Consider the following 19,620-nt stretch of genomic DNA (forward strand, 5'->3'; position numbering starts at 1 on the left):
GCGGGACTCGGATCAGGAGGCAAACCCCGGCGCCCCCGGCCCCCTCGCCGGCTGGTGACGATTGCCTCTGCGTCTTACTGAAGCCATCTGTTCTGCCCTCCCTGCCAGGGAGGAGCCGCCCAGACTCGGTGGGCTCAGCTGCTCCTCCTGGCAGGGCTTCTGGCACCGGTTTCTGTAAAGTCACGGGAAGCGGAGCAATCGGAACATCCTGCGTCAGCCCCATGAGGGGCCGGCGCTGCATCGCTCTCCTCCTCGACCCCGCCATGCTGCAGCCCGAGGGCTCCCCTGGCCTCTGCCCCTTCCTTCTGTCCTTAAAGGGATCTGGTTCTTTCCCGAGCCCGGGGAGGAGACGACGGAAGGGGAGAGGTGAGGGATGGGAGGGAGGTAAAAGGAAGAGGAGAGGGTTGGAGGGGGAAGGGGCCATTCTGAGAGACATCAGCATCTGGATTTAAACTCCCACCCCAACAGATCGCAATTCCCCCGGGGCCTCTCCTCACTCGATTGACACCCCGGCTCCAGAACCAACCTAACTGCATAAAAGCTCTCCTGAGGCCTGACCTGATCCTCGATCCTTGGGGAGGCTCCAGGAAAGAGCCGATACCCTGAAGCCCCCACAGTTCTCCAGAGCCGGGCTGGGGGCTCTTGGGTCCCAATAGCCAACGGGCACATGAGCTGGGCTTTCAGTGAATGAGGGAGAATATACGTGCGTGACTGCGTGCATGTGTGTACGTGCGTGCATGTTGGGTGGTGGTGAATCGGGGGGAGCAGGTAGAGGGTACCATTCTGACCTGCTCACTGAGAACAGAAGGGTTTTCTCATGTGGGCAGAAGGCGAGACGCCCATGCGGTTTGCTGTTGCCGTGGCATTTTCCATTTCCTCATTACACAATGAACTGGTGACACCTCCCAGCTCTCGGCAGGGTGCTAAGTCCCCTCTTCGCTGGTGCGTGCCAGCTCCGCTTTGAATATCTCCTCGGGCCACTGCTATTTCTTGAGCAGTTTCTTACCTACAAGTCCTTTCTCCTTTTCTACCCTCAACCACCCCCCACTTCCGTTTCCTCCTTCTCTGACCAGTGACTGACCTGGGTCCCCCTACTAGGAGGCATTTTCAGAAGGCAGCTGCTCAGGGACCCCCACTGCGGGGGCTGGAGGAAAACCTGCCCTGAGATGGTGGAAACAGGAACAGCAAACCACGAGCGATGCCTGCCTCGGTTGGTCGGCCCCTGGTCCTTTCAGCCCCAGATTTTTGCCTCTGACAGAGTCGCCGGGATGCTGTGAGGAACCGTGTGCTGGCTGCCCTCCTGGACACCCATTCTCAAGGTCAGGGATGAACCATCCAATACCCCTGACTCTCCTGTCTCCATCTCTAACTGCCCCCTCAGCGACTCAGCCTGGGCCTCTCAATCACGGATCTATTCAAACCCCCCAGAGAGCTGTCGGAGTTCCTGGCTGCACGGCTCCCTTTGGGAATAGATCCTAGGCTCTTACCACTCACTAGGGGAAGAACAGTCTCCTTGTGTCAGGTTTGAGCCTGCTGCCCCCCGAGTCCAGTGGGGCCCCTCGCCCTGGTTGGGGGGGATTTGGGGAGTTCGCTCCACACCCCCAGACTTGGTGGTTCTGTGAATTTCTGTCCTGGCCCCTAGTCTCAGGCTGCACCTCTCAGGGAGGGCTGACCCCATCAAAATTCTGTGAGGGGAGCTACTCCAACCCCTGACCTTCCCAGGTGCTTTCCGCCGGCCCGTCTGGCAATCAGACCAGTACACGGTTGGGCGGACTGCTTTTTCTGTTAGTTGCCTTCTCTCCCCAACAAGAACCAGAAGACCCACAGACACAAAAGGAAACCCCAGAGGCTGCCATCCTGTTGGGGCACCAGGGCGGAAGGCGGGGAGGACTGCAGGGCCGCCACAACTCTGAAAGGAGGCTTCCTGACAAGGATCGTGGTAAATTTGACCCCGGTTCCCAGCGGGGGGACTTCTGCGGATCGCCCGGAGGTCTGAGTGTCAGGAGCCCTTGACAGCCTGGTCGCTGACATGCTGGGTGCCCCCTCCATGCCCCCAGGACTCTCTCCACGGAGCCTGGAGAACTCAGAGCAGTAGCCCTGCCAGCAGCAGCCTGGGGGTCCCGGAGGACTGACCGGCCCCAGAGAAGGCTGAGGAGAGGAGGGCCAAGGCTGTTTGTCTGTTACCTTTCCTCCAGGGCTCCCAGACCAGACGTTCTCCTGACTTGAAGCAGAATGTGAGGCTGAGGACTCTTCCCTCCTCACAAAGTGTGACTTCCTGCTTAGCTCTCTGGGGCGGCTCGCTGGAAACTCAGCCGTTTTGGGGAGGCCTGCAGGTGCTGCAGGGGCTTTGTGTCCCCTCCCCCCAGTCCCTTACTTATATATACACACCCACATCATCTCTCCCCACACCCCCACACCAAACAGCTATGGCAGGGGGAAGCCCTGTGAGTAAATACGATTGAATGAATGAATAGTATAGAGCTGGGAGGCAGCGTGGAGCCTGTGGCCCGCCAGGTGACCCGGGAGGAGCTGAAAGGTGGTGAGGATAGGATAGGATCTGCCCCGGGCTATGCACTGAAGGACTACTCGGCTGGCGCGGAATCAGCGAAGAACTCTAACCTGAAAGTGACCCACTGAGGGCAGCCTCAACTCTCTCCCTTCTTGAGGCGAACGGTCCTCCCCTCGCCCCCACCCCCCAACCCGCCCTGGATGCCTCCATCCCTCGATGGCAAGGGGGAGGCCACCAGGGCCAACACGCACGTTCAACACTTCCTGGCGTAGGCTGGCGGGCTCCACACAGCTGATGAGACGAAGCAGAAGGTCCATCATGGCCGACGTGTCAATGTGCTTTAGTACCAGGCTGATGAACTTGTCCTTCTTTTTCAAAAACACAATCACCTGAAAATACAGATGCGCCGTTAATGGGCAATGGCGGCAGCACCCAGCAAGCTGAAATCCGGGCTGGTCGGGGGCACTATCGAAAGGGACCAAGAAGCCGGGAAGATGGATGGGCCCCCCGCCTGTTTGGGCAAAATGGATGCCCCTTCTCATCTCTCCCCGGCATCTCTAGGGGACCCCCAAAGGGAACTGGCACAAAATCCTTCAGCATCTCTGCTCCCACACGGGAAACCATGTAAGCACTTCCTCCGGCTATACAGGGAGTTTAGAGCCTCAGGGTGTCCATATATCCATTGTTGGGTAATAATAATAATAATGGTAGAAAGAGCAGTGGAAAGAGCATGGGCTTTGGAGTCACAGGTCATGGGTTCAAATCCCAGCTCTGCCATTTGTCTGCTGTGTGACTTTGGGCAAGTCACTTCACTTCTCTGTGCCTCAGTCACCTCATCTGTAAAATGGGGATTAAGACTGTGAGCCCCCGGTGGGACAACCTGATCACCTTGTAACCTCCCCAGCGCTTAGAACAGTGCTTTGCACATAGTAAGCGCTTAATAAATGCCATCAGACTGCAGACGGCACACTTCCAGGACTGATGCTATTCTACTTTCTCTAGCTGTTTAACTGTGTCTGATGTGGGTCTGGCCTCCTCCATCAGTCTCCCTTCCTCACAGTGGGAACCGTATCGTCTCGTCTGTGTGTGTTTGGGCGTCCTGACTTTCCCAGGCTGTCAGGGCGGGAAGGGCAGGGATCCTGTCTCCAGCTCCCTCAATCCCACCCCCAGGGCGCCAAACTGTGCTGCCTCCAAGGCCGGTGCTCCCCAAATTCTTACGGGATGGCGACAGTTGTTGTCAGCATTAACAAGGAGAAAGATCTCAGTTGCTCCTGAGAAGGCAGGAAAAAATCATGCCTCACTGAGGGAGGCAAAGAGAAATGTTCTTCAAGTGAAAGAAGAACGGAAAACCAACAGCTCCTCAGCTCTCTCTGGGGCAAAGGCTAACAGGGCCGACTCCCCTGCCCCTCGTGCAGAGCTCCCGTTCCCGGTCTATCTCCACCTGGGTCTCCGCAGAGCGCCGTAATGAGGCCACGGGAGAGGCAGGGCAGGGGGGGAAGGAACGGGGAGGGAGAGCAGTGGGTAGAGGAAGAGGAGCAGCAGCTAGAGTTCAGAGAGCCTAAACTCGTGAGGGGAAGCTGTGGGGCCTACTGGAAAACCCCAGGCCTAGGAGTCAGAGGACATGAGCTGTGGCCCCTAGGGGAGAGTCCAAGGGGCCGGAGTGACGGGAGAAGGGATCCGGACAAGGTCTGGACTCCCAAGCAAAGACTGGGAGTTTCTGCATGTCCATGTCTACTGAATGAAACCCACACTACACTTTTGACAAGTTCAGTCTCCCCCACATCCCGACCCAAACAACGCTCCAAGAACTCCAGCTCACCTCCTCTTTGCCTCCCATGCCCGCCTGAATTCCCAGTCAAACTTCCCCGGGCCTCAGCCCAACACAACCACCACCCGTGGATCTGTCCAGGGCTTCCGAGCTGCCGCTGCTAATTCCCACTCGCCATCTCGGGCTGTGACTAACTCTGCTGTCCACCTGGCAGACCGGAGAGTGTTGACGGACCAAAATTGAGCAGTTAGGGCCTCGTCGGCAAGGCCACGACGTCAGTGCCGGACTGGGTGAGGGGGGCTGGGGGAAAGCCCAAGTGGAAGGGGAAGTCAGCCAGAGCCCCCACCCTCAAGGACTACTGACCAACCAGCTGGTCAGGTGAACTAGCCAGGTGACCGCGTCTGGCGTTACCTGCTCTGTTTTCCTTGCAATGAGGTTGCCGATGGTCTTGCTGAAAAAGCTGGCTAGAAGAGGGTTGAGGGGCGGCTCGTGATCCAAGAAGTCATAGAGGATATTCAGTAGAGTTTCATCCCCGCCGAGTTTATCATTGATCTGTGGCACGTCGGAGGTCAGGAGTTCACAGGCTGTGTTCGGATATCTAGGGAGAGGCGACGTGAAGCCCTGGGGGTGAGACTACACCTGGCCGGAAGTCCTCAGGGACCTGCTGGCTAATATGGTCCCTAGGAAGCCAAACCATCATCCGAGAAACTGCCCGGAACGGATACGGTGACTGCCGTCCTCAACGGCTCCTGCCCCGATGCACACGGTCCCAACACGTTGTGCTCTTTGCGGATCAAGTGGGGACTCCTGGCTGCTCCTTCGAGGGTGACTCCAAGATGGGGACAGCCCCTCCACCTAAACTTGCTGGTCCCACTGTCAACACCAACTCCAGGCCCACCCCCGCACCGCCAGACCGAAGCCAAGGAGAAATCCCACTCTCAATACCTAAAAGCATTCCTAAAAGGCATAAATCCCTCCCGCTGTATTTCCAGCCGTGGTTCTGTCCCCAGTGTAATGGCCCTGCTGAGTGAAACTCTCTAACCTCCCCCATAACTCTACTTGCTGAAGATCGGAGGAAGCCAGCTCCCCGGCTTTTGGGTGGGCTAACGGCCCTGACCGAACCCTTTCTTGACATCCTACTTTTCAGTCCTGTATATCCTTCTCCTCAGCAAATCCCTCCTCATCCGGGGGCCTGGAGCCCATTCCTGCCCTGAGTCAGGACTGCTGCCAGGGGGAGGAGAAGGGAGCGGGATGGAACCCTGCTGCTCTTGCCCGGAACGCGGGCCAGTACATGTGAGCACTAACAGCCAAGGAGCGAGAGCCGAAAGCGCCAACCTCCTGCCCGCGGGGGCCGTTCAGTGGGGTGGCCTGAGGTGTAGCTGGGGAGGGGATGACCTCTGTCCTCCCTAGGGACTGGGGAGAGTCACCTTCACCACGCCCAGCCAGACTTCTGGCTCCCCAGCCCTGCCCCACCAAAGTGCTCTGAGGCCTTGGAGAAAGTTCCCATATGTCACCGCTGGGTTTCTATGAAAGTCCCTGCTCACATCCATCATTGCAACTTGAGGGAGTGAGTTCCAAGGCGGAACGTGGTATGGGCCGGGGCTGGGCCGGAGTCGGGGCCTGCCACCAAGCACAAGCCCAGGAAGTAAGCATCCTAGAATGTGCCTGTGCTCGGCAGGGAGATCCCGGTGGCTCCCGGCCCCAGCTACGTAGGAGGGTCCAGGCGCCCGGCCTCCAGACTCCCGGCCCTTCCCGCACCTGGGCTGCCACCTCAGCTCAGCTCAGCAGGCAGAGCAGCGGGACTCGGCCCTCCCCACGTACCCAACCGCCTCGACCCCGGCTGCTGATCCCTGAAGAAAAGAGATGCGGCCTCCCGGGCTGCCCAGGGCAGTGGGACTCTAATCTCTCAGAAGGGACCCAAACCGACGGCTGGCTCCACTCGGCCAGGATCCGGTTCCCTGGAGCCCCCGGGGACGCCCCGGCAGCCCGGAACCGGTCCCCGGGCGGACGTACTTGAAGCGGACTTTCTCCTCCATGTCCAGGGGAGGATCCCGGGTGATGAGGCCGACCAGCTCCTCCATGCACTGCTGCCGGCACAGGAAGTCCAGCAGCCTGCGGTTCTGGGCCTTGCACTCCTGTAAGATGTCATCTTCGTCCATCAGCTCGTGCAGCGTCACGTCCTCCTTCTCCAGCAGCTTGTCCACGTGGGATGTGGTGTTCAGGTCGAACTTCCAGAACATGGTGCTGGGGGTTGCCAAGCTGGGAGGCGAGAGGAGACCGGCTGATTAGCGCTCACTGCTCTCACCCTCAATGATCTCCTTCCCAGAAGGAGGGATGCCCGAGAATTCAGGAGGGAATGCTCTCGGGCCCCCTCCGGCTCAGCAACCTGGGCCTCTGATCTCTCCCAATCGATCAATCAATCGCAGAGTACTGTACTAAGCGCTTGAGAGAGTATAATACAACAAAATTAGCAGATACATTCCCTGCCCACAGCAAGTTTTCACTGATATTGACCTTCCCTAAACACTGACTGCATGCCAAGCACTGGACCAGACAGCAGATCAGGATATCAGTCCCTGTCTCATATGGGACTTATGATCAATCGATCAATCAATCAATGACATTTATTGAGCACTTACTACGGACAGAGAACCGTTTTAAGTGCTTGGGAGAGTACAATGCTAATTCTGTTGTAGACGTGTTCCCTGCCCATAATGAGCTTGCCGTCTAGAGGACTTACGAGCCTTATCCCCATTTTACAGGTAAGAAAACTGAGGCTCGGAAGGTGGCATGACTAGCCCAAAGTCACACAGCAGGCGTGGTGGAGTCGGGATTAGAAACCGTGTCCTCCCCCTCCCCATCCCCCCTGCCCTACTTCCTTCCCCTCCCCACAGCACCTGTATATATGTTTGTACATATTTGCTATTCTATTTATTTTATTTTGTTAATATGTGTTGTTTGGTTGCCTGTCTCCCCCTTCTAGACTGTGAGCCTGCTATTGGATAGGGACCGTCTCTAGATGTTACCAACTTGTACTTCCCAAGCGCTTAGTACAGTGCTCTGCACACAGTAAGCGCTCAATAAATACGACTGTATGAATGAATGAATGCCTCCCAATTCCCAGACCCGGGGACTTTCTCCTAGGTGTTGCTGTGGCTCACTTCAGGGATAAGGTTGGCTTGTATCTACCCCAGCGCTTAGTACAGTGGTTGGCACATAGTGTTTAACAAATTCCATACAGGGGAAAGAAACAAAACAAATAAACAAACAAAAAAACCCTCTCAGGGCATCAAGACTGGATCCGGACCAGGTTTAGAAGGGCTTCACTCAGCCAAGAGATCACCTATTGACCGCTTTATATGCTCTGGCCCTAGAAACAGCCTCAATCTTTCAAAGGTAGCTACTGAGCTCCAACAGTAAGCGCTCAATAAATACGACTGAATGACTGAATGAACTGAGTGCAGAGCCCTGGGCTTGATGCTTGGGGGAGGACGACAGAGGGAAAAAAAAAAACCTGTTAATGGCCTCAGAGACCTCCCACCCTTCTATATGTTGCCAACTTGTACTTTCCAAGCGCTTAGTACAGTGCTCTGCACTCAGTAAGCGCTCAATAAATACGATTGAATATTAGGAGACCCCAGGCAGACACAATCGTATTTAGAAATAGTGGGGCGAGGAGGCTCGTTGTGGGCAGGGAATCTGTCCACCAACTCTGTTGTACTATACTTGTCCAAGGACTAACGCTCAATAAATATCACTGATCGACTGACTGAGTGACTGGTCCCAGCAAGAGTCCGTTGGATGAAATAGATGAACTGGTGAATTAAAAAAAGCAGTACGTCGATACAGCCCACCGACCGAACCGCTGGCTGCCTTCTTGGTGCAGATGGGGCTGTCGGGGGCACCGTGGGCGGGAAGGGGGAATTCACTGGGGAAGACTTCCCGGAGGAGGTAGGTTTTGCAGATGGGGAGAACTGCAGCCTGGTGAGAGAGTTTCAGGCCATTCTTGCATTACCCAGACTGAGGGGGAGAGGGTTAGAAAAGCAGGGGGGAGGAGAAAGGGGAACTCCAGCTTTCCACCACTCAGCCAAAAGAGCCCAAACCCCCTGTGTCGGAACTGGGACGGCAGAGGCAGCGACAGGTTGACTGAGCTGGGGTGGGCCTGGAGCAAGTGAGCTCCGTGGGAGGCGGAAAGGTCATTCGGGGACAGGAAGCCTGGGCCCCCTGACGGAGGACGTGCTCTCGGGGGAGGGTTCGGCTTTTAAGGAAGCCTTGCAGAGAGGATAAGGAAGTGGCAAGGGCGCCGGAGAGAGCATCCGCAGAGATAAGCCCCAGCCCGCTGCTTGGGAGAGTCAACTGAGGGCAGCTGCAGCCAAGGATCCCGGCGACACCCGCTCGTTCCCACGCAGAGTTGACCAGTCTGCTCCCGGGCCGCCGGAGGGACAGCCAGGTGCCCTCCCAGAGGAAGGCCCCGCTTCGGTCAGTCAATCATATTTATTGAGCACTTACTGGTGCAGAGCAGTGCCGGGGAGAGTACAATACAACAATTAATGGACACGTTCCCCGCCCACAACGAGCTTACGGTCTCAAGGGGCTACTGGCGGGGCAGCCCCCGCGGCCTTGGCCTCTCACAGAGCCCATCTCGGTCCCCGGGAAGACCCAAGGGCCGAGGGGACGGGCCAGCTTTATTGGGCCGGCCGGCCGGAGTTGGACGCCCCAAATCACAACCGCTTCCCGAACGACCTACTTTACGGGGAAAGGAACGGGCTGAGTCACTGCCCGGGGAACTCGTGTAAGGCGCTTGTCCCTAAGAGGGGTGTCACCACGGGCCGGGCTGGAAATAACCCATTCAGAGCCTCGTTTCTAGTCACGTCTTCCCGGAGAAAGGCCTCTTTTCGCTTTGGGCTGCCGCTCCTCTCCTGGAAAGGGGAAGGAAACCAAATCCACGGGGAAACATCTCTTGTAGGGGGGATGGGGTGAGGGGGAGGGAGTAAATCTGGGGTTGACCCCCTTTTTGTGCCGAGGAGTCTAACAAAATGAAACCTTTTAGCTGCATATGCTCCAAGAGCCAATTATACAATCTAAGCACACATTAACGTAGCTTACTTCATTGTGAATCGAAAGGCTAGAATGCCTCCTCTCCCGCCCCGCCCCACGCAACGCCTGCTTGGCGGCGACTAGGCCGGATGACTCCCCACCCTGGGGCTCTATGGGGCCTCCACGTGACACGTGACATCAGGCTGCACCCGGCGCAAGATGCTGATGTCACTACATCACACAGACTGTGAGCCCTATGGGGGACACACTCCCTGTCCAACTCGATTACCTTGTATCTACCTCAGTGCTTAGTACCGGGCCTGGCACGGAGTAAGCACTTAGTTAATTAACGATGGCATTTGCTAAGCGCTTACTATGTGCAAAGCACTGCTCTAAGCGCTGGGGGGATACAAGGTGATCACGTTGTCCCGCGTGGGGCTCACAGTCTTCATCCCCATTTTACAGATGAGGTCACTGGGGCTCAGAGAATGATAACGATGGCATTTATTAGGCACTTACTATGTGCAAAGCACTGTTCTAAGCGCTGAAGTGACTTGCCCAAGGTCACACAGCAGACATGTGGCAGAGCCGGGATTAGAACACATGACCTCTGACTCCCAAGCCCGGGCTCATTCCACTGAGCCACGCTGCTTAAGCCACTCTTAAACACCACAATTATAACAATAATAATAATAATGGTAATAAAAACAGCCATTGCTGAAGAGGCAGGGGAAGACAGAAGGAGCCCAGTGGTCCATTTATGGCAGCTTTCAGATAGGCTGTATTGGAAGTGCTACACTCAGAAATGCTCTGCTCCCCATAGGAACCCAAGAGTATCGATTTCTTCCCCCCACTTCCACACTGGCGAAAAGGAAACACCTCTGACTTCCTATTGTCACTTCATCGTTTTCCGAGGGCGTCTGCTCTACGCTTGGAGCTCGCTCGATAAGCAATGACACCTTCAAGGGGTGCAGTGGTTTTGAGGCGTGGGCCGGGAGCAGCTGGACAATCAACCAAGTCCAAAGACAGTTCAGAAAATCCGAACCCAAATTAGCGGCGGGTTGGGCTGGCCCGGAGAGGATGCTGGCCCGCTTTCCTGCTGCTTCTCCTCCCACTTGGAGCCCCCTCACCCAGCCCCTTCCACTGTCCCCCGCTCTCTGCGGGCAGGCCTCCCGCCCCTCCCCTCCTTTCCGCTCGCCTCCCACTCGGGTTCCCGCCTTCTGTCGCTGACTGCCAAGCGGTCCCCTCCCCATCTCCCGAGCCCGACTCTCCACGAGATGACATTTGCAATGCGTGGAACGCTGGCTGTTCCAGCAAAGACGGAATCAGTAAGCGCGGCTCTTCCGAGGTACCCGGACGCAGACGTGTGTGTTTGCGCCCCGTGTCGCTCCCCACAATCCCAAAGCCCTCTCTTCCCACCCCGGCGGCCCGGGCTGGGGCATAAACGGCCGCGGAGCCCAGGTTCGAGTGCCAATCAGCATGACATCTGTGGGGGCAGTTCGAGCCCTGGGCGAAGGGGCCCACTTTCCATCTGGGAATGAGTGCTGTGACGGGAATCAGGGTGGGGTTTGGGGGTGGGGGATCTCCCCCTTTGACAGATAACAATAATAATTACGGTATTTATTAAGCACTTACTATGTGCCAGGCAATATACTAAGCGCTGGGGTGGATACAAGCAAATCGGGTTGGACACGGTCCCTGACCCACATGAGGCTCACAGTCTTAATCTGTGAGAAGCAGAGAAGAAGCAGTGTGGCCTAGTGGATACAGAACCGGTCCGGGAGTCAGAAAGACCTGGGTTCTAGTCCCGGCTCTGCCACTGGTCTGCTGTGTGACCTTGGGTAATTCATTTCACTTTTTTTTTATAGCATTTATTAAGCGCTTACTATGTGCAAAGCACTGTTCTAAGCACTGGGGAGTTTACAATGTGATCAGGTTGTCCCACGGGGGGCTCACAGTCAATCCCCATTTTACAGATGAAGTAACTGAGGCCCAGAGAAGTGAAGTGACTTGCCCAGAGTCACACAGCTGACAAGTGGCGGAGCCGGGATTTGAACCCATGACCTCTGACTCCAAAGGCCGGGCTCTTTCCACTGAGCCACGCTGCTTCTCCTCCTTTCACTTCTCTGTGCCTCGGTTACCTCATCTGTAAAATGGGGATAAGAGCATGAGCTCCACGTGGGACGGGTGCTGTGTCTAACCTGATTAGCTTGTATCTAACAACACTTAGTGCCAACTGTGCTCTGCACATAGTAAGCGCTCAATAAATACGACTGATGATGATGCCAACAAATACCATTATTATTATTATTATTATTATTAATTCCCATTTTACAGATGAGGTAACTGAGGCACAGAGAAGTGAAGTGACTTACCCAAGGTCACAGAGCAGACTTGGGTCAGAGCCGGGATTAGAACCCATGACCTCATGATTCCCAGGCCCGTGCTCTATCCACTAGGCTATGCTGCTTCTCAGCATGATGAGAAGTACAGGGATGGGGGTGGTGGGGAGCTCAGGCTCAGTTTAGGGGGCCTTCGCCCCCAGCCCGGACAGTCGACTGCATGTTGAGCTGAAAACCAAGGCCGGCAGCTGGGGGGCTAGCAGTGGCTACCGGAGACCAAGTGGCCCATTGGCTTCCAAGGCCCACCACTCCCACTGGCCATATGGCTCGGTCTCTGAGAGCCGCCACAAGTCACAGTTAAGCCCCTCCGGCTGACGGCCGAGCTCCCTTGCCCATGGACCGTGTGGCCCAGGCCAGGCTAGGCTCCGCTTGCAAACCACTAGCCAGGAGAGGAACAGAGTCCTTCCCAAAGGCAGGACGATGGGCCGGATCGAAGCGCCACCCCACCACTGGGAAAACTCAAACAAGGGTTTTCGGTCCGGGGCCCCTCTTGTGTGCAGCGGACCACCTGGAGGGATGGACTCAAAAATACCGAGCTACGGTCCGCTAGGCTCCCGGGACCCCAAACCCACCCCGACTTCAAAATCCAACTCAGTTCCTTTGGCCAAATGACAACACGTCACACAGCGTACGGCGGCCTCCTGTTCCAAAGAGCACCACGCACCGGAGGACCGCAGCGTCGAACTCCGGAAGTAGGGAAGAGTGGGAGAGGAAAGGAAATGCCCATACCTTCTACAGAAACTCCTGGTTTCAAAGCTGAAATCTGGTCTCCGGACAGAGAAACATTTGGGTTACTGATCCCCGAGTAGATGCCGACGGGTAAAAGATTTGTCGCCCGAGGGAAGATTTCTCTCCCGCCGCTCTGCCTGCAGGACGAGGAGCCAAACGGTCAATTTCAATGCATGTCACACCCCTCTGAGAGGCTGCCGGGCCCTGTATTGATTCCATACATCTCCAGCCGGACGGAGAAGCCGGGCCAGAATGTACAAGGGATGAAAAAGCAATTCTTTTAAAGGAACAAACTCCCTTAGTCTTCAGAGCCAGTCCACGGATTCAACTGAGAAATGAGCCATTCATTCGAAGACCCGTGGTTATTTCTCACATTTCCCTCAGAAAAAGGACTTGGGTCACCAAGGAAACCGGAAGGCCACAAGCCCTGATTCGCTCGCAGTTCCACCGACAATCCGGGCGATCTGCATGTAGTCGTCGGGCATCAGTTCCGCCTCCTCCGAGTGTTTCGGATAACCAAGTCAGACGGGAAGGGAGTTTCGGTCGGTAGGCCCGGCCTACGGACTCGATGTCCTGAGCTGAGCCGGGTCACGGAAGGGTCCCTATCGTGGGCCTCCTCCGGGGCAATGAAGCTGGCAACAGGCCTTCCCACTCTGTTCTGCTTAGTACAGTGGCCTGCACACAGTAAGCGCTCAATAAATACCCCTGACTGACTGGAGGATGAAAGGGGCAGAGCTATACCAGCCACAGACAGAAGAAGGGCACGGGTGCCGGAGCCTCCATGATGCTGGGATGACCAATCCCAGCAGCCAGCGTGGACACCCCTGCTAGCCCACCCCCCAGCGCTTCAGCCCGAGTTCGGACCAATGGCTCCCAGACCCGGACTCGATCGGATCCAGGCCCGGTCCGGCCTCAGGACTCCAGCCCACAGGCACGGTTAGGATTGTTTGAAGCTAATCAAACAAGAGTGTGCCCTGAGTGCCCGTATGCAGGGCAGTGCACGGAGCGCTTGGGAGAATACAACAGAGTTAACAGACACAACCCCTATAGTCGAGTGCAGGAGACAGACAGGAGGACGGAAGAAAAGGGGAGCGCGGGGTGGGCTACTGCTCAGGAAAGGGTGTGGAAAAGTTGCACACAGGGTTAAGGGGGGGGGGGGTCACAGGATTAAGGCTTCATGGGGCATTTCAGCAAAGCTCCACCCCTGATGCTTTCTCCATGAAAAAGGCTCCAAGCCACCCCAAGGGCACCAATGGCTTCTTGGCAGGACCCAACCCTAGCTCTGAGATGGAAACACAGAGCTTTTTTTCCTCAGGAATTTGTTAAGCACTTACTATGTGCCAGGCACTTTACTATACTATACTTGGGGTAGATACAAGCTAATCAGGTTGGACACAGTCCACATCCCACATGGGGCTCACAGCCTTAATCCCCATTTTACAGATGAAGTAACAAGCACGGAGAAGTGAAGTGACTTGCCCAAGGCCACACAGCGGACAAGTGGTGGAGCCAGGATCAGAACCCAGGTTCCCAATTCCCAGGCCTGGGCTCTTTCCCCTAGACTGTGCTGCTTCCTCTTTTGGCCTTTTTCCCCCCCGAGTCAGTGCTTTCTCTACCTGGGATAATGGGGCCAAGGACTCCCCGATTCCCAAATGTGGAGGCGGCCTCCACCACCACCCTTTGGGCCGGATTCCCAGTCCCCCGCTTCCCGGGCCTCAGGCGAGGCCCGAGAGCTTCCACGCAGGGCTGAAAACCCCAATTAGCTCTTCAGAGCCTGCCGACTACTCAAGTCCCTTCTGCTTGCTCCCCTCAAAGCCCCAATATTTCACAATTAAAAACTTGGCACCTTCGGCTCCTGCTGCCACATTTCTTTCTTTCTGCTCTCTTCCCCTATCCCTAGCTCCCCTCTTCCTGCACTGAGCAGATGCCTTCAGCTCCCGGCCCTCCTCACACCCACCTGCAAGAAGATGCTGTTTCCCCTAAAACTCCTACTGTTTCCCAGCCAAGAGATCATGACATCAGAGAGCTCTCTACCTGGGAAGCTTCCCTGTTGCTATGATTAATAGTACGCAAACAGGTAATGTAATGAAGAGAACACTCAAGCCTCAAGGAAGCAATAATCTGGGGCAAAAATCCTAGGAAGCAACAAAATCCACCAGTCTGACTGCCTGCGGCTGAAGGAGGGGACTTAAGGAGACACAATATGAGTGAAACCCACCTGCTTCTCTATCCCCGCCCCCCCAGAAAAAGGGTGGAGAAAGGGGAAGAAAGCCACAAATTATTCTTCTGCCTTGAAGCCTCAGATTTTGCTGGGGGCTCGGGGGAGTGTCAGTTTCAGAGCACCATAGGGAATGTGTATGTGTGTTTGCGTACATGCACTTTAACAGGATCAGACAATGGCATTTACTGACTGCTTACTTTGTGCAGAGCTTTGTACTACGCACTTTCATTCATTCATTCAATTCAATCGTAGTTATTGAGAGCTTACTGTGTGCAGAGCACTGAACTAAGAGCTTGGGAGAGTACAAAATAACAATAAACAGACACATCCCCTGCCCACAACGAGCTTACAGTCTAGAGGAGGGAACAATACAAAAAAGTTGGTAGACGTTCCCTGCCCACACCAAGCTTGTCATCTAGAGTGGGAGACAGACATTTATGGAAGCAGCTTGCCCTACTGGAAAGAGCCTGGGCGTCAGAGGATCTGGACTCTAATCCCAGCTCCGCCACTTCTCTGCTGTGTGATCTTGGGTAAGTCACCGTGGGACAACCTGATCACCTTGTAACCTCCCTAATGCTTAGAACAGTGCTTAGCACATAGTAAGCGCTTAATAAATGCCATTCTCTATGCCTCTGTACCCTCATCGGTAAAATGGGGATTAAGACTGTGAGCCCCGGCCTTACCTCCTTCCCCTCCCCACAGCACCTGTAGATATGTTTGTACGGATTTATTACTCTATTTATTTATTTTATTTGTACATATTTATTCTATTTATGTTATTTTGTTAATATGTTTTGTTTTGTTTTGTTGTCTGTCTCCCCCTTCTAGACTGTGAGTCCGCTGTTGGGTAGGGACCGTCTCTCGATGCTGCCAACTTGGACTTCCCAAGCGCTTAGTACAGGGCTCTGCACACAGTAAGTGCTCAATAAATACAACTGAATGAATGAACGAACCTGTTTATCTTGTATCTACCCCAGCACTTAGTATAGTGCCTGGTACATAGTAAGCGCTTAATAAAGACCACTTAAAAATTAATAAATAAGTGAATAAGTTACAGATATGTGCAAAAGTGCTGTGGGGGTGAGGATGAGCTGAGTACCCAAAGCCCTGCGTGGACATATCCCAAGTGCAAATCCAACCACCAAATGCAGACTGTAGGCCCCATGGGAGACAGGGACCGGGTCCAACCTGAATAACTTCTATCTCCCCTAGTGCTTAGTACAGTGCTTGGAACCCAGTGAGTGCTTAACAAACACCACAATTAGATTTAATTAATCTTCCAGAAGCCCTTGGATATCATCCCACACTGCCCTTCCCATTTCAAGATAAGGCTTTGACAATGACTAGCATTCAAAGAGGTGGGGAGGGGCTGGACACATGATCAGGCAGAGGACGCCGGAGCCCGTGGGCTCAGTGTTCCTCCCAACGAACGCTCAGGGGACGCCTTACCGGGAACAGAAGAGGAGAAAGGCCGAGTCACATCCTCGGAGAGCACCCTTGACCTGCAAAACAGACAGAATGCCATCCTCAGTTGTTCAGTCGTATTTATCGAGCACTTACCGCGTGCGGAGCACTGAAAGATAAGAGACACATTCCCTGTCCACAACGAGCTTGCGGTCTTAGAGGGGAAGGCGAACGTTATAGCCGCTTAACTTCTGGCTCTTCCCTAAACCAGCTGCTCTTGGGGGGTTTGTGGTGAAGAGCAACTGTCCGTTGGGTAACAGCAGCCAGAGCACCGCAGAGCAGCCCTTGGGAGACGGGTCCGAACAGTTGGCCCTCGAGGAATCAATCAACCACTGGCACTTATTGAGCGCTTCTGGGTGTACAGCACCGTACTGAACAATTGGGAGAGGACATTACAACAGAGTTGGTAGAAACATTCCCTGGCCACAGGGAGCTAACAGTCTAGTCTTCTACACTGTGAGCCCACTGTTGGGTAGGGACCGTCTCTATATGTTGCCAGCTTGTACTTCCCAAGCGCTTAGTACAGTGTTCTGCACACAGTAAACGCTCAATAAATATGATTGAATGGATGAATAGTTCTCTCCGAATTAACAATCGGCCATTCTCCTTCCAGCCTCTTCTGGGAAAGACTTATTTTAGCGGATGAGACAACTGACAGGGGTGGGCAGGACACAAGAGAGTAGATAAGAGATGTACATCGGGGGGGTTGTGGGGGCGTGAGTGCTTTGGTGGCGCAGAAGGGCTCAAGTGGCAGGGTGGAGGCTTGGGGTTGGCGGTGGGGTACAAAATGGCGAGAGAGGAGATTGACCAGGGAAGGCTTCCTGGAAGAGATGTGATAATAATAATGATAATGATGGCATTTGTTAAGCACTTACTATGTGCAAAGCATTGTTCTAAGCACTGGGGGGGGGGATACAAGGTGATCAGGTTGTCCCACGTGGGGTCACAGTCCTAAGCCCCATTTTACAGATGAGGTCACTGAGGCTCAGAGAAGTGAAGTGACTTGCCCAAGGTCACACAGCAGACGTGGCGGAGCCGGGATTCGTACCCATGACCTCTGACTCCCAAGACCGGGCTCCTTCCACTGAGCCACGCTGCTTCTCTGATCTCAGAAGGGCTTGGACAACCATGTTATCAACTCCCCCACAAAGCGCTTACTAAGGGCGTCTACATGACCCGGCGAGTCCCATTCCAATCCCTGGGGAGACTGGACCTACTTATTATTATTGCAATTGTTAAGTGCTTTCTGTGTGGCACGCACTACTCTGATGTGGGTAGAAATTAATCGTATCAGACACAGTCCCCATCCCACCTGGGGCTCCCAGTCTAAGTTGGGGAAGAAGAGGCACTGAATCTCCGTTTTACAGATGAGGAAACTGAGGCACAGAGGAGAAATGGCTTGCCATGGGGCACACAGTAGGCATCTGGTGCCAACTTGTTCTTCCCACGTGCTTAGAACAGTGCTGTGCACACAGTGAGCGCTCAATAAATACGAACGAATGATTGAATGAATCTGGTGGGCCCAGGTCCTGACTCCAAAGCCCATGGGGCCTTACTACTAGGCCACACCGCTCCTCTTTACCAGACAGGTCAGACTCTTAGCTCCCCGTCCTCCAGTCTGCTTCTTGCTTGGCTCCCCCCGGGCCTCTGTGCAGGCCAAGGCCAGAATTGATCACTCAAGTCCCCGGCCGACGACCCAGGGTCTCACGGTAAAAGACTCACCCGCTGTAATAATAATAATGATGGGATTTGTTAAGCGCTTGCTATGTGCAAAGCACTGTTCTAAGCCCTGGGGAGGTTACAAGGTGATCAGGTTGTCCCACGGGGGGCTCACATTCCTCTGCTGTGCGACCCTGGACAAGTCATTTCACTTTTCTGGGTCTCAGTTACCTCATCCTCTCCCCCTCGTCCCCCTCTCCATCCCCCCATCTTACCTCCTTCCCTTCCCCACAGCACCTGTATATATGTATATATGTTTGTACATATTTATTACTCTATTTATTTATTTATTTTACTTGTACATATCTATTCTATTTATTTTATTTTGTTAGTATGTTTGGTTTTGTTCTCTGTCTTCCCCTTTTAGACTGTGAGCCCAATGTTGGGTAGGGACTGTCTCTATATGTTGCCGATTTGTACTTCCCAAGCGCTTAGTACAGTGCTCTGCACATAGTAAGCGCTCAATAAATATGATTGATGATAAGTATGATTGATGATCTGTAAAATGGGGATTAAGACTGTGACTGTGACATGGGCTGTGTCCAACTTGGGGATCTTCTATCTACCCCAGTGCTTAGTCAATGCCTGGCCCGTAGTAAGCCCTTAACAAATACCATTAAAGAAAAATCGGGATGTTTTCTCACAAATTGCCAGTTCTCTTTGGGCTCTTGGATGAGAACTCCTCAAAAATCATCCCTCCCTTCTTTACCGTCACCTACTTCGGCTCCCCCATCCCCTCCTCCTCTTCAATTACCTCCTCAGCTGCAAGTAGATCAATCAGTGGCATTTACTGAAGTGCTTAATAATAATAATCAATCAATCAATCATATTTATTGAGCGCTTACTGTGTGCAGAGCACTGTACTAAGCGCTTGGGAAGTACAAGTTGGCAACATATAGCGACAGTCCCTACCCAACAGTAGTTCATTCAATCGTATTTATTGAGCACTTACTGTGCGCAGAGCACTGTACTAAGCGCTTAATAATGATGGAATTTATTAAGCGCTTACTATGTGCAAAGCACTGCTCTAAGCGCTGGGGAGGTTACAAGGTGATCAGGTTGTCCCACAGGGGGCTCACAGTCTTAATCCCCATTTTACAGATGAGGGAACTGAGGCACTACCATCCTTCCCGTCTCACAAGCCCGCAACCTTGGTGTCATCCTCGACTCCGCTCTCTCATTCACCCCTCACATCCAAGCCGTCACCAAAACCTGCCGGTCTCAGCTCCGCAACATTGCCAAGATCCGCCCTTTCCTCTCCATCCAAACCGCTACCCTGCTAATTCAAGCTCTCATCCTATCCCGTCTGGACTACTGCACTAGCCTTCTCTCTGATCTCCCATCCTCGTGTCTCTCTCCACTTCAATCCATACTTCATGCTGCTGCCCGGATTATCTTTGTCCAGAAACGCTCTGGACATATCACTCCCCTCCTCAAAAACCTCCAATGGCTACCGATCAATCTGCGCATCAGGCAGGAACTCCTCACCCTGGGCTTCAAGGCTGTCCATCCCCTCGCCCCCTCCTACCTCACCTCCCTTCTCTCCTTCTACTGCCCAGCCCGCACCCTCCGCTCCTCCACCACTAATCTCCTCACTGTACCTCGCTCTCGCCTGTCCCGCCATCGACCCCCGGCCCACGTCCTCCCCCGGGCCTGGAATGCCCCCAATCCCTCTGCCCATCCGCCAAGCTAGCTCTCTTTCTCCCTTCAAGGCCCTGCTGAGAGCTCACCTCCTCCAGGAGGCCTTCCCAGACTGAGCCCCTTCTTTCCT

At 54.4% G+C, this 19,620-nt stretch overlaps 1 protein-coding gene across 3 annotated transcripts in view; it reads right to left on the bottom strand.

Moving 5' to 3' along the window:
* The window catches only part of PPP6R2 (protein phosphatase 6 regulatory subunit 2), a 92,764-nt gene that overhangs the window by 31,930 nt on the left and 41,214 nt on the right, over nt 1-19,620 (bottom strand). For 2 of the 3 annotated variants that reach the window (XM_038756139.1, XM_038756137.1), the window contains exons 2-6: nt 16,116-16,168; nt 12,446-12,582; nt 6,291-6,536; nt 4,689-4,875; nt 2,761-2,898 (exon numbers count right to left, since the gene is read on the bottom strand). In XM_038756139.1, the coding sequence (XP_038612067.1) occupies nt 2,761-2,898; nt 4,689-4,875; nt 6,291-6,517 (552 nt within the window). In that variant the 5' untranslated portion in view covers nt 6,518-6,536; nt 12,446-12,582; nt 16,116-16,168. The remainder of the gene's footprint in view (nt 1-2,760; nt 2,899-4,688; nt 4,876-6,290; nt 6,537-12,445; nt 12,583-16,115; nt 16,169-19,620) is intronic. The other variant, XM_038756138.1, reaches the window with a different exon arrangement.

The sequence above is a fragment of the Tachyglossus aculeatus genome, chromosome 14 (genome assembly GCF_015852505.1).
Source record: "Tachyglossus aculeatus isolate mTacAcu1 chromosome 14, mTacAcu1.pri, whole genome shotgun sequence".
NCBI lineage: Eukaryota > Metazoa > Chordata > Mammalia > Monotremata > Tachyglossidae > Tachyglossus > Tachyglossus aculeatus.